The sequence below is a fragment of the Canariomyces notabilis genome (assembly GCF_033297395.1).
Source record: "Canariomyces notabilis strain CBS 508.74 unplaced genomic scaffold N656scaffold_34, whole genome shotgun sequence".
Taxonomy (NCBI): domain Eukaryota; kingdom Fungi; phylum Ascomycota; class Sordariomycetes; order Sordariales; family Chaetomiaceae; genus Canariomyces; species Canariomyces notabilis.
The window spans coordinates 299,706-313,653 of record NW_027041856.1 but is presented as its reverse complement, the minus strand read 5'-3'; the positions used below and the strand labels follow the sequence as shown (position 1 = coordinate 313,653).

The 13,948-nt window shown below is 52.8% G+C and overlaps 6 protein-coding genes across 6 annotated transcripts; 5 read left to right on the top strand and 1 right to left on the bottom strand.

Moving 5' to 3' along the window:
* Positions 1-626: 626 nt before the first annotated feature.
* Positions 627-2,165, top strand: N656DRAFT_802085 (uncharacterized protein; the record flags this gene model as incomplete). Its single annotated transcript, XM_064818205.1, has 3 exons — positions 627-736; positions 834-1,261; positions 1,312-2,165. 3 exons carry the CDS (start codon positions 627-629, stop codon positions 2,163-2,165), a joined length of 1,392 nt encoding a protein of 463 aa, XP_064665808.1.
* A 150-nt stretch (positions 2,166-2,315) lies between these two features.
* On the top strand, positions 2,316-3,343 carry N656DRAFT_448502 (uncharacterized protein). The gene has a single exon (XM_064809677.1). The coding sequence runs from the start codon at positions 2,466-2,468 to the stop codon at positions 3,261-3,263; it is 798 nt and encodes a 265-aa protein (XP_064665807.1). The 5' UTR covers positions 2,316-2,465; the 3' UTR covers positions 3,264-3,343.
* A 655-nt stretch (positions 3,344-3,998) lies between these two features.
* On the top strand, positions 3,999-5,308 carry N656DRAFT_448543 (uncharacterized protein). The gene is made up of 2 exons (XM_064809678.1): positions 3,999-4,380; positions 4,469-5,308. The coding sequence occupies exons 1-2, from the start codon at positions 4,137-4,139 to the stop codon at positions 5,155-5,157; spliced, it is 933 nt and encodes a 310-aa protein (XP_064665806.1). The 5' UTR covers positions 3,999-4,136; the 3' UTR covers positions 5,158-5,308.
* A 718-nt stretch (positions 5,309-6,026) lies between these two features.
* Positions 6,027-7,037, top strand: N656DRAFT_448545 (uncharacterized protein). Its single transcript, XM_064809679.1, has 3 exons — positions 6,027-6,440; positions 6,519-6,769; positions 6,840-7,037. The coding sequence occupies exons 1-3, from the start codon at positions 6,367-6,369 to the stop codon at positions 6,986-6,988; spliced, it is 474 nt and encodes a 157-aa protein (XP_064665805.1). The 5' UTR covers positions 6,027-6,366; the 3' UTR covers positions 6,989-7,037.
* Positions 7,038-7,735: 698 nt separating this feature from the next.
* On the top strand, positions 7,736-9,200 carry N656DRAFT_784528 (uncharacterized protein). Its single transcript, XM_064816190.1, has 2 exons — positions 7,736-8,610; positions 8,733-9,200. The coding sequence occupies exons 1-2, from the start codon at positions 8,047-8,049 to the stop codon at positions 9,000-9,002; spliced, it is 834 nt and encodes a 277-aa protein (XP_064665804.1). The 5' UTR covers positions 7,736-8,046; the 3' UTR covers positions 9,003-9,200.
* Positions 9,171-13,841, bottom strand: N656DRAFT_784526 (Coatomer, alpha subunit). Its single transcript, XM_064816189.1, has 10 exons — positions 13,557-13,841; positions 13,433-13,482; positions 13,248-13,374; positions 13,002-13,194; positions 12,844-12,951; positions 12,492-12,730; positions 12,222-12,439; positions 10,838-12,171; positions 9,681-10,789; positions 9,171-9,620 (listed from the first exon to the last, which is right to left on the bottom strand). The coding sequence occupies exons 1-10, from the start codon at positions 13,575-13,577 to the stop codon at positions 9,378-9,380; spliced, it is 3,642 nt and encodes a 1,213-aa protein (XP_064665803.1). The 5' UTR covers positions 13,578-13,841; the 3' UTR covers positions 9,171-9,377.
* Positions 13,842-13,948: the final 107 nt, after the last annotated feature.

Here is a 13,948-nt window from a genome sequence, read left to right as displayed (position 1 = left end):
GGCGATGTACGCAAAGTTATAGGAAGGAATGACAAGTCAATGTAGTTGTGTAATGTGATGATATTCTAGAGTCTCTTGGAGAGAAGGAGAGACTCGAGGGAGCACTATTTATCATGGGCCTTGCACCCCTGACTACTTGCAGTGCAAGGTAGTCTCCTGTGCAGGCAAGCTAACTAAAATACATCAGCATAGTATCTATAGCGCACTGCCCCCGGATACCAACTCTTCATTCATTAACCTACCGTGTCTACACACCATTGCGAGCAACAATATATGTAGCGATTTGCCCAGCTTTGCGAGCTGCTTTCGCACTTAGGTCTCACTGATGTGGGTTGTGGAAATCTCGATTCATGATTCGTTAGCCTGCGCAGGAGCATTGCCAATGTAACGTGAGCACGACAGCAGCTCTGCCCAATCGCAGAGTTATCTCGTCCAACACGAGGTGCATGTGAAGTTCGGTTGTTGGACGCAAGCAAGAGTTGGTGGGGTGGAGCAGCATAGGCAGAATGTGATGAACGAGTCAGGTATTTAGTAGCGCGCTGGGGCTTTTCAGTTCCTAATTGTCTCGGGAATCTCTTTGCTAACCCGGCGGATGCTGCGAGTAAACCGACCAGCGAGCTACCATCATGATCCGGGCATTGGCTCTTTGGACGTGGGCGTTGACGGCGCTCGTGGTTCCTATCTCAGCGAGAGATACGGGGGAGCTAGCTGCTGACCTTTTCTCAGACGTTGCACCGTAAGTAGGGGATGAAGGTCGTGAGTTAGTACAGGCGGCATTCGATTCAACTCCCGTCCATTCCTTAGCCGCAATCTCTGAGCCTGAATTTTGCTAGGATCTTGGCACTCTTCGGCGAGAAGTTTGCGCAGCAATTCGCAGGCGAGAGCCTGACATGGCTTGATAACCTCATTTTCGCCATGGTGCCCCTCGGAATAATCACGACTCTTGCAGGCGCGATCCGAGTCCAGGGGCATCGGCTACTCAGGGCCTTTATTGGTCGAGCTCGCGAAAACAGGGCAGTCACGGAGCTCGAGCTAATGTCGTCCACGTCAAAAGAAGTCTGCGAACTCTTCAATGGCGAATCCGTTGTGCGAGCTCTTGGCCAGCCACGCCTGGCACAGTTTATCATCTTCCCTGATCTATATGACGAGTACGGTATCAAACGCGATGAGAATGCCAATCGCACCGACAGCGTCACTGAAGATTCCTGCGGTATTCATACCCTGGAAATGGCTGTGAAGAATAATCTCATAGGCAAAGAGCGTATGGGGCTCACTTCCTCCTGCTCAAACCAGGAATATTGACTTCTCAAGTGCTTCACAGTCATATGCATCAGTTAATAGCACGCAAAATCAGTGGAATCAGCAAGATCAATTCCCACGCGAGGCAGCCGGATCTGGAAACAGCGCGCCAGCAATCAGAGGCAGGAAATGAGACAGTCGGAAATATGGCAATTGAAGACGTTTTGTCGTGTTTAGGGGCGCCAAACTTTCAGCTCAACTTGTCATCCGACCCCATTCGAAGTGAACGGAAGAGACTGGATCGGGCTATTGCGGGCTTCTTGTCTGTTGTGGTTCAAGCAGGGCTGCTTGTCATTGCTGGCGTCGTCTCATACTTGGGGCCTGCAGATGAAGCCGTCATGTCGGAATGGCAGCCCTATGGTTTTGGGTGCTATAGCGGAGGGTCCTTCCTTCTTGTGTTTGGCATGTGGATATGTGCCCATGTGATCCAGAGGAATACTGTCGAGTTCTGCTGGACACGGAAGGCAGGAGCCCCCGAGTCAACTCCTCTCGAGATGCAAACAAGGCAGGACCTTTCCGTCGAAAATCTGCAGTCTTTTCCAGGAGGCGATGAAGAACATACCGAGATTTCTAAACCGGATGACGAGACTGAACACAATCACAAGGTCAAGCCGAAGCTTCGCATCTTTTGGCTTCAACAAAGCCACAGTGTCAACGATCAGATATTTCAACCCGTCGTCATTCCGGCCGGGGCGGCAGATCATATCGTCACATCAACTCCGATCGACTGCTTCGCAGAAAAGTCTCCGCATTGCGCGGATGATAAGATCCAAAGTTCAAAGCGTCCGGGCCTCTATCGCTTCAAGAGTTCGCTGAATGAGATCGTAAGTCTCCATGGCATCTCAATACGCCTCCTCCTCCTCTGATTTCTTTAGTTCCACCACATCTACCTGGTAGGCTTGCTGCACTCCACCCCCCCTTATGGTTATATCTACGGGCGGCAGTACAATCTGCATGCTGGCGCTAACAACCTTCCACCATGCTACCATAGACAACACGCCATCGGAATCCCAAGGCCCAGCACTCATGGCAGGTGTTGACACTCATGGCAGGTGTTGACTGCGATTGGTGTAACCTGGTCAGTTGTTGGGTTCACCGCCCAATTCATAGGGATCAAAGGACTCCCCTGGCCAGTCGCCGTCTCCCATCTTCTTGCTCTGTGTCTCATGGCCATTGTCAGGGGCTATATACGCCGCTGGCAAGGTATGGTTGACTTGGCGTATGAAGCTACCCCAGAATACGAATTGGACTTCTTAGCCATCAATTTGTGTCGACACAAATCATTTCGCGAGTTTGCTTTCGAAGGCCGGGCAGATGGGTTCCCAGCCATTTCTCGAGAGCAAACATACCAGTGGCGAATTGCAACCGCTTCTTCACAAGACCATAAACCTTTCTGGGTACAGTCCAGACCAGACTCGGATTCGTCTACCAGACTGGAGCAGGATATCGACAGTGACCAGCTACTTCGAGTTCGGGCACGCCTCTCGACGTTATATCCACGCAACACCAAGATATCGGCTGCAGCCTCAGCTTTGGCGCGGTCAATTGAGCTGTTCATGGCGACCTTCTCAAGTCATCTGGAAACATGTCCTAGTGAACCCGGTCAAAGCTTGTTCATTCCTTGGAGGCTTCAAGTCACCACCTCCTTCGTTAAGGGTGGCAGCAAATCTGCGCATATTGAAATTGAGATCCGCCGCGCACTTTACTCGGAACCCAAAAATAAGAATGACAGTGAGAGACGAACATTGGGGACCAAATTGGAAGCCATTTTATCGCTGTGGATATCCTCGATTGTTGAGAATTCCTTGGAAGGGCGTTTATCTGCCGAACTGCGTCGAAAATCCTGGGAAAGCAAACTACCTCTAGGCATTCCTGGCGCGGAGGAACCCCTCGTTCAGCACTCAGCGTCTACCTCTAGCGACCGAACAGAATTCTGCCGAATTTTAGGAATGGATTGCCGTTAAAATACCTTGGCCCGGGATATCTCATGGTGGATTGACGAGCACTTGGCTGAGGGGAGTGGAAATGGGTCCCAGAAGGACGAGATCGGCAGTTTTGCTAGCAATGCTAGATGTCCAAATGGTGTGGACTTGGTCATAGGATTCCCAGGTCTAACCAGTCAAGGTAAGGGTATACCTCTGCCGTTCTCATATCGCCATAGTTTCTATACTGATTGTTCGGGCGTTACAGGTGAACCTGACTCTGAGAGTTACGATTTGTCTAGTCGACATGAACTTGCTGTGCTTTCCACAGGGGATCTCCCGTTCATACTCGCCCAACATTTGTTTACCAGTTTCGTCTGGACAATATCGGGTAGATTGAAGCCGACATGTCTCGACCAAGGAAGACCCGAAAACGAACAAGACGTATACGTGACGGACAACCACAAGTTTGACCCATACAAATTCAAGGAGACATGGACTCGGCCAAATCTTGGCCACCGGAGATTGGACAAGTTAGTACGAAATATCGAATCCACTGGTCTGGGAAGCCGGACCGACATTTTGCTCTGCATGGTACCGCCTTTCAGCTCTCGCGACCTTCTCCCAAACGAGGCCATTCTGCGACTTATACCTCAAATCGATGAGGGTAAAGGCCAAGGAGTTTTGAATGTGGCTCGATACTATGTTGGCCTGCTCTCTACCTCAATCGGTTGCAGCAAGACCGAGCAGTTTAGCTACGCCGCTGTGGCTGCCGCCGTCGACTTCTTGTTCCTAGCATGCGAGCCACTTGTTGTGGTTACCGATACTCGGCCAATACCCGAATTGATCCAAGAGGTCAAATAGTTGGTCAAGATACTTGAGGAAGATGTGTTTTCTACCATCGTGAGCCATCTTATGCCTATTTACGAGGCACAGAAGCGGTCGCATCGCCTCTTGCGTATCCTCGCTCGATTCTCGTCTTCCAAAAAACTAGTAAATACACTAGACAACTTGGCCAAGCCTCTGGATCCATGGGGAGACACGACTCTGATGCGCAAACTGCAGATGACGAGCAAGCACATTGTGCTTTGTCGAGCTCTGGTTCAGCCCCCTCGCCAGTTAATAGGATGGATGAAACTTTTGAGGAATCCGGTCTGGGGTAAGAGCAAATCTCGGTGTCGTTTGCCAGCCTGCGGCATGCCTCGAGGCTATGAGCGATGTTAAGCTAACAAAGGCTGATGTTCTAGACGATGATGTACACTTTACCTCGGGAGACGTCTTTGGCTGGGTTCCTCTGCATTATGCGTCTCTTCTCGGGGACTTCCTGTCATGGTACGAGTCGGCAATTTTCTGGAAGATATGTACAAAAACGAGGGAAAAGCGTCCGGTCTTTGCGCTTTTGGACCGACTCGGTCGCAGCCCATTGCACATTCTTGCTGAAACTGGGAAACGACAACAGCTGCAGGTTGTCTTGCCAAACGGGCGGTATCAAAGATCCCATGCAATTGGGAGGGTGAGTTACGACCAAATGACTCTACTACATCTAGCATCCTGCAGTGGAAATGCAGATTGCGTTGAGCTCCTAGCCGATAGCATGGAACTCGAGGCTCGCCGCTCAGTAGATCTCTGGGGCCGCTCCGCTCTTCATCTTGCGACAAAGTCAAGCAAAAACCCCGATGTGGCAAGAATTCTTCTGAGATACGGCTTCCTGGACAAGATTCACAAAGCGGACAAGTTCGCAATGACACCGTTTGCGTATCTCCTCATGCAAACGGAGGAGACGGTTACAAAATGGCTATTTGCAAGTGATAGTCGAATCCAGAGATCACAACGGAGAAGTTATTGGCCGAGGTTGACACTGTCGGCAGATCGACTCTTCATCTCGCCGCATCATCACGAAGCGTTCAGCTTATGGGATTGGTGTTTGAGAAGTTAGAACAAGAATCCGTGAAACTGGCGAGTTCTACAGACAATTTGGGCAGGACGCCTCTCCATTACGCCATCGACCAGGAGGAACCAAACATTTATATCGTCCAAAGTTGGTCGAAAAGGCCCCGCCAAGTAGTTTGGCTTTGAAGGACATTGATGGCATGACGCCCTTGATAATTGCTTGCAAACATGGTCATGACAACGCTGTCCAGATCATCTTGGGCAAGGACTCAGAGCAGGTGATCAACCAGGTTGACAAACGATACCAAAGATCCCCCCTAGATTGGGCTTGTGAATATGGGAGAATTTCAGTGGTTAAGAGGCTGCTGAAATTCCCCAACCTTGACGTCAACCAGCGCCATTATCTCAAGGCGGACCGATCGGCGTTGCACATCGCCGTCGCAGCACGGCACGCTGACATCGCCAAAACCCTTCTTGACGACGAAGGGCACGAGCTCCAAGTTGAAGTGGCCGATGCTTCCGGCAACACGCCTCTCGATGACGCCATTAGAAACAAGAATGCCGAGATAGCACATCTTCTTTTTCTAGATCGCCGAACATCCCTTCATTCACGAATCAAATGCTTAAAGACGATCCTCTCATCTGACTTGGGTTTTCAGGAGGAAATGAGGCTTAAGGACCTCTTTGGCCAAATACCAGCCGAAGATCCGCAATACGAGGAGGTTGTTGATAGATTTGGCGGAAGCTGCCTACCGGGCGTTGGACCATAAATGGTCCATGCTCTGTGTCGAGCGACTGCTTGAGCGGCCAATTACGCAGTCTAGCCTCAACGGTCTCTTGTTTTTAGCTGCGTCTGGACCGTTCGAAGACATTGTCGAGAACTTGATTAGCGCAGGGGCAGATCCGACCGAATCCGACGAGGACGGCTGGACACCTCTAGACGTTGCCACCAGTCATTTGCAGACCAACATCAGAAACAGGCTTCAGGAGCACATTGCAAGAATGTCCAAAGCCGAAAATGGCAGGCCCGTTCGACACTCTCGCCCCAAGCTGATACCGTCTGCTGAACTAAGAGAGCTGATCAGGATAGTTCCTTCCCCTAGCGATTTTTGCACAAGTATGTCTTTTCAATTACCAGTAACCTCTCCGGAGTAACAGTTGGACATGTGTTGACGCTGTTGGCTAATGTGCAACTTACGCCTTAGGGCTGGAAGTAATTGCGTCCTCAGAACGCGGCGGGTATGCAGCATTGGTGATGGCTGACCACCCTATTCCACTGGGGGAGTTGTATTACTTTGAGGTCAAAATTATCAAGGACTCGGAGTCAAGGTATGGCTGCTGAGTGCTTTTCGATTGGTAGCGCGACGCCTGTAGTCGACATGGCTGATTCACGAGCTTTACCTATAGAGAAGTCGGGATTGGATTCTGCCGCAAGAACTATTACAACCGTTGGTTCCCCGGTTGGGGTCCTGGTTCCTGGGGTTACCATGGCGATGATGGAAACTTCTTCGTTGAACAGGTCCCTGGATATCCACCATCAGCAGACTTCGGACCTAGCGGAGAGTACGGAGAGAATGACGTTGTTGGTTGCGGGTTCAATGCCCAGAAAGGCTTTGGCTTCGTTGTCAGAAATGGAAAACGCTTGGAATTCGATAGCGGTGAGTCCGCCTTTGCCTCCAATAACTGACTACCAAATTTTGAGACGAAGCCAATCTGACATCTAAATAGGATGCCTTCGGCGCGACAGTCTGATGAAGGGGAAGATGTATCCCTGTATTGGCATGAAGGTGGATGCATATGGCATCGGTCTTGTTATCGAGGTGAACTTTATTGGTCCCTACCTGTACAAACTTCCGGACGATTTGGATTGCCAGTGACTTCGAGCATGGCTGGAAAGTCTCTTGTTATGTTCCATGTGTTGGTAGTGAGAATAACGTCACAGGCGGACAGCTTACAGGTGGTCCACTTGTCCCTCTACCTTGCAATCGGACCATGAGACCGAAACTGATTCAACTCATCAGACAAGTGTATGCATATCATATCCCCTGAATTGGAGTTAGGTATATATTAGAGCGCACTTCCACTATCAATCATATCCTAGTTTAACGTATATAAGCAGAGTGCAACACTCCCCTGCGCAGAATCGGCAGCAGACAATCCTGTGTAGACATTACTCCTGGAGTCCTGAGACAATAGCATATCGGATGTCCAGGCCCTGGGAATCTAAGTACCTTAGCTGATTGTCTATTCTGGAACTGAACATCCCTGATCCAAGGGCGCCGCCGCTCCGCTGTGTGGGTCGTGAGTCGTGACTGTGTCTGTGACTCTGTGTCACAAGCGAGAGCGTTAAACATGGGATAAAAGGGAAGAGGCAGCGTGTCACGTTCCTTACTTGATTGAGTGACAAGCAGCCCGTACGCGTTAGTCGGAGGAACAAGTTGGAAGAAGAACGTAGCCGAAGAATCTGAATCCAAGAGCTTGGAATTACACTCAGTCAAGTTGTCAACCACGTAGGTAGTTAGATGCCGCTGGCACCAAGTGGCTGCCAACTGCCAAGGCTTGGCTTCCTGCGACTGCTGCCAAGACCTCGAACGTCAGCCTTTCAGCCTGGCTGAGCGTGCTCACAACAGCCTCACTTCCAAGACCCTACAACTTCGCCACTGCCCTTAGAGCTACGGCAATTCAACCGCTACTTCCTAAATCCAAGTTCCGAACAGACACTACGGGAGTACCTGCGCCCCAAACCATCTCGCTACCCTACTAACGTTACCGTTACCTGCACCTATCCTCGTCCCGCAAACCAACATCAATCTAGTCTAGCAATCGACCCCAGCGCACTCCGTCACTCTGCGCCGGTTTCACAAACCCCAAGACTTACCTCCCAAGGAGAGGGGCAGCATCTAAAACAAAAGAACCATACCGAAGAAAAAAAGAGATGGCCGAACACGAACTGACAACCGTCGTCAACCAACTGCGCTCCTCCCCGCCGACCACGCCCTACACAACAACCACCTCCCTCCTATCGCGCGCCAAGCTCCTGCTGCTGCAACTGAACGCACTGACACCATCGCCCTCCGTCCCCGTGCAGCACCTCGTACTGGCGCGGGATATCTACGAGCTCGGGGCGCTGGCGTCGATCCGGGCCAAGAACCCGGACGCCTTCACGCGCTACGTCTCACAGCTGCAGCCGCTCTACGAGGTACTACAAGGCCACGCCGACGCCGCCGAGGCAGCAGCAAATAGCGTTAGCGGGGAGCGCAACAAAATCACGGGCCTGTACCTGCTCCTGCTGCTGACGCAGGGGCGGTACGCCGAGTTCCACAGCGAGCTCGAGGCGCTGTCGTCGTCCATGTCGTCCATGAACGACGTCGAGGCGGACCGGTACCTGGGCTACCCGATCCGCCTGGAGCGCTGGTTGATGGAGGGCAGCTACGACCGCGTGTGGAAGGCCATGAAGAAAGGGGAGGTGCCCTGCGAGGAGTTTGGCGTGTTTTCAGAGGTTTGTTTTCTTCCCTTTGCCTTACCTTCTCCCTTTCTTTCTATTCCCCTCACGTCTTGGATGGATGAGCGAATAGGAAACAATTTAATGCCTACATGCTAACCATGTTCGGATGCATATAGATTCTGACATACCAAATCCGCTCCGAGATTGCCTCGTCAAGCGAGCGCGCCTACCCCTCGCTCCCTCTGTCATCCACAAAGTCGCTACTCTTCCTCGAGTCTGAGGGCGCCGTCGTCGAGTTTGCCCGCAGCCGCGGCTGGATCGTTAAGGACGGCCAGATCTACTTCCCGTCGGCGCAGGAGGAAGAGGGCGAGCAGGAGAAGGAGATAAGCCAGATGATGATTGAGAACACTCTGGGCTACGCTCGACAGCTCGAGACAATTGTTTAGGCAGGAGGAGGCGGAGAGGAGGCGGACACACAGGAGCTGTATGGGGGGTTCTCGCCGTGCAACAGTGGTCTGCCGGGCTGCAGTATGTAAGAAGAACAAATACGCCTACCTAGACCCATAGATAGCGGGGGTAGAGGCTAAGCGCCGGGAACAGAATCAGCAGCGGCCAATTTCAACGGGTTGTTTATGATCAAACAATTCTTCTCGTGCTACAACTAATCTCTCATGCTCCGCATTTCAGTCATGTCCCCAGGCTTGACGTAACCAGTTGATCTAACTCCATACTTTTCCCGCCGTGAGTGCCCCTTGCGGGTTTCTCGAAGAAGCGCTGGTCCCACAGGATATCCCAGTGTAACATTATACGTCCCTTTGCCCTCAAGCAAACAGCTTCAGTCCGCTACCGTGCTTGCCAACCTCGCACACCTCGCATACGGCGCACACCGTGCCCTTGTATTTGGTGTGGTACTTGGACCCATCGAACGCGCATTCCTCGTACGCGGTGCCGCTATATATGGGAGTGTAACTTGCGGCGCAGATCTCGAATTCGGCAAATTGGTCGAACTCGATTTCCACCGCATCATGCGGGTTGCGCTCGCACTGAGCCTTTGTTTTCCGGGCCTAGCGTGGTCACAGTTAACACCACACATTCAAGTCACAGGGGTTTTGACATGAACTTACACCCTCCAAAATCTTGCTTGCCCCTCCGTTCGCCAATATCCTGTTGGCAAAGCTCAGCGCCGAATTGTAGTTCTTGCTCTGCGTGGCCAATCTCATGGCGCTCAACAACGCAAGCTGCCGATGCGGCACCTCAATCTTGGGGATTGTGAAGTATGCCGACAGCTCCAAACTCCGCTTCAGCAGTTGAGGGTTCTGACTGACAGCATCCGGCGTCCCGAGCGCTCTTCGCGCGAGCTCAATCGACATGGCGACGGTGTATTCGCTGGCGGAAGCAATCAGCTTCTTGGCTTCGGCCACCTCGCTTTCGCTGCCGACGGCGTTGACCAGCACCGAATGCAAAATGCCTTTGAATATCCTCACACCATCCTCCAGCTTGTTCGCCTTCATGGCATCATAGCCCCGTTGCAGGTCATTGGCGGCGAGGTAACCCAAGTCCCTGGGAATAATAGGCAGGACTTTCCTGGGATCTGACTCTTCAACTGTACGCCGGACGTAGTTCACTAGAGGAGGCAGACCAGGCGATGCGGGCAGGTACGTCTTAGATGCCTGGTAGACTTCCAGGAACCGTGGCTTGAGAGGAGCGAAATTGACGGCACCCACTTGGCGGTTGAGGAGTTGCATCGCTGTTTCGAATGAGCCACCGGCAACATGGTCGACTGCGAGAGGCGAATTGCGGGCCCACAAATCTGCCTCGCTGCTGCCCGAACCCCCAGCATCGGCACTCTCCACGTTGACGAAACCCTCTTCAACCTCAGCGACAACGTCCTCGCCCATGTCCCATCCGGCAGCGTCCTCGTCTTCTTCTGCTTCCCCGAGGGTATCCGGCTTGGCAGCACCCTCTTCACCCGCATCCAAACCATTGGTGGCCGGTTCCTCTTCTAGTGACAGACCCTCCATCTGACCTAGAAGTGCCTTCTCAAAGAAGGACTGAGATGTGGCCTTGGTCGGCCAATTGGCCTGATGTGTTGGCACTACCGGCTTAGGAGGGGTAAGTGGCTCGCCAAAGGTGGGGAGGTTGAGCTGTTCTTCTGTGAAACCGATAGCTTCAAGGATGGATTGACATTCTTCCTCCAAACCGTGGGCCTTGGCCGTCATGTATGCCAGGGGGTCTATGACTGTTAGCAATGTCTAGGAAAGATGGAAAATGGCTCTCTTACATTGGTCGATCTCCTTGAACATCTGGATCCTGTCCTCGACTTCGCCCAGGTAGAGGGCATTCTGGAACCTGGAGGTATAGTCTCCTCGGTGTTCGGCGATCTTGGCCATACGGGACAGCTTCCCGATGTCACCGGTGGCGAGGTAGAGGAACGAGAGCTTGTCGAAATGCTTTAACCGTTGATAGCACATCTCGACGATGGAGTGATTGCCGTGAGCTAGGGCCTCGGTACTTAACCTGGTCCAGAGCTTGGGGCGGTCGAGCTGCTTGGCCATCTCGACTGCAACCTCTAGGTTCCCGCACTCGATCGCGAGCTCGAATCGTGTGGTCGGATCCTGTACAAATTGCAGCGCAATCTCCGGATAGCCCTTCTTCTGCAAATATGCGATAATTGATTGGCCGACCAGACTGGAGTTCTGGATGATGTGAAGCATCTCCTCGTAATTCCGCTTGACCAAGGCGAGCTTGAAGCGGTACTCGGTGGGATCGATTTGCAGGATTCGAGGCTTAGCCGAACGGTCGAGGCAGTAGACATTGCGGCCCTTGACGCGGACGAGGTATACGGTCTGGTCGAGAGTCCGAACAATTCCGTTGTCGCCATTGAGGAGGGTGTATTTGACGTGATTCAAAGTCGAGTACAGCAGAACGCCAGCATCGTCCCAAGTGGCGCTCTTGATCCTGATCGTCTCATGAAGAGTACTGACTTGCTCCAGCGTCTTGGTCACGATCGTTACGTTGTGTTTGCTGAGCAGGGCAGCGTAGAGTCCGTCGTTGGACCAAACCACATACTTGACACCGTTGACCGCGAGCTCTGCCGTCGTCTTCTTTTGCTGGATGTCATGAAGGTGGACAGCCGTCGGTGTGATGATGAGCAGATTTCCGGTCCCGCCGAAGTAGATATCGCTCGTGCCGATAGGGGGCTTGAATGACCTGGTCGTGTTGTTGGTCAAGTCCTTGATATCCACCGTCTGTGTCGATGTATTCAGGACGGCAAAGCGGTTACGGGCCACGAATATCGCTGAGTTGCCTTGGCCGCGCTTGGATTCAGTGGGTTCAATCACCCCGGAACCGTCACGGGGAAGATTGACGAGCTCATAGGTGCCGCCATCGGCAGGGGAAGTGACCAAAACAGAACGCTCAGCGGGGTTATAGGATAGAGTGCGGGGAGGCACCCAAGGGCTGCCGAGCTTCTTGAGCGACAGCAATGTCGGGGACTCCACATTCTTTTGGAAGTCGTAGGACTTGACACATTTGTCCTTTGTGATATAGAAAAGCGAGTTCTGGTACACGGCTGAGGCGGGCCTCTCACGTTCAAGCTTGAACACCATAACGCCGCTGTCTCTAGTTAGCATCTTGCGCCTAGCTGAGCACTCAGACTTACGCACTTATCATGGCCAGCAGCGAAGAGGTTGATCTCTGGGTGAGCCGCGATGACCCAGAACCGATCGTTCTCCCGCTTAAAGGTGTGCACGGCGGTCCGCTTGTTCAAATCCCAGACTCTGATCGTCTTGTCTTCGCCCGCAGACAGAATTAGGTCCTGGTGTGGGTGGAACAGGCAGCCGCTGGCGTTCTGGAAGTGCCCTCTGCAAGTATCGACCTCCCACTGTATTGGTCAGCGCAAGTCAAGCACTGAGAGCAGAACATTTAACACTTACCGCTTTAGTTTCACTCATACGCCATAGCTTGATAAGCCGATCGTCTCCTGCTGAGACAATCAACGGCATCGTAGGATGGAAGGCAACCCAGTTAACACCCCTGTCGTGGCCCTCAAGCACGAACTTGACAACAGCATCCGTGTTGCCAAACATATCTGTTTGATTCGCATTCGCGCGCGAAACCTGGTCTTCAAAAGACATGGAAGTCGGCGCCGAGTGCTTCTTACGCAGGCCAGAGACTGGAAGCTGTCAGCCACGATGCCGCAAAGTAGAGAAGACCGAGGCTTGAATGTTTAAGGATAATACAAAGCGGTTGATGGGGCGAAATGCGCTGGGAGGAAATTCCACATACTGTCCCAGACGCGAACTGACTGGTCGAGCGAGGCCGAGACCACCAAATCTTCCTTGGGGTGGAACTGGGCGCACATGGCGTAGTGATTGTGGCCCGTCATGGTGCAGACTGAATCCCTGTCAGCATCGAGTCGTCCCGCGTCGCCACGGCAGTCTTACGCAAAGAGCGATTCTGCCAATTCCATATCCTGATCGTCTGGTCGTCACTGGCACTGACAATCCAGGGGAGTTCGTGGTGGAAGAAGACGGTTCGGATATAGTCGAGGTGGCCGTTCAAGGTGAATAGACATCGCCGTGTCTGGTACGACCAGACCTTGATTTTGTAATCATCACCACCCGATACGAACAGGGGCTGCGACGGCGTCAGCACACTCCCGCACTCCAGGCAGCCGGTCTTGACCTCACCTGTGTCTTGTGGAAATCGACACCGCGCACAGGGCCGTCGTGCTCCTCGAACCGGTCAATCAGCGTGCCCATGCGATAATCCCACAACTGGATTGTGGACGAATGGAGAGAGACGAGGATCCATGGCCTAGCGCAGCATGGTTAGCGGCGAACGAGACGAAACGGGGAGCTCGACAATGGCGAACCGTGTGGGGTGGAATGCGATGCCCTTTGCCCTTGACGACTTGGACTCGAACTATAGTCGCGGTGTCAGTAGGAGTCGGCGCATTGGACAACAGGGGCATATTGCGCAGAACGAGAGGGCCAGACCTTGGTGAGCATTCCCGACATGTTGGCTGAAAGGGTTGGACCGAGGCCTAGGCTCCCGGCATCAACAGGGGGAATTCAGTGCAACTGCGAGCGCCAGAAGAAAAAGAAAGCGTCGATGGGGGCAAGAAATTGTCTTCGATCGCGGGGCAGAGTCGGACGGAGCAGCAGCCGGGCGTGTTGCGATGTGAATTAGGATACTCTGAGGTGACGAAGCCGGCTGCTGAGGTCCCTTTAGCAGTGTCAATCAAATCATAGGGAACCGTGGCATCTCAACCGGAGGGTGTGGGTTCGCTGGTCGCTGCTGCAGCCACAGGAGCCTCAGGCACACAGTCGCACCTTCGATTTTCCGGACCCACCCAAAGCTCCTTCCTGGAACACCAGCCACAACCCTT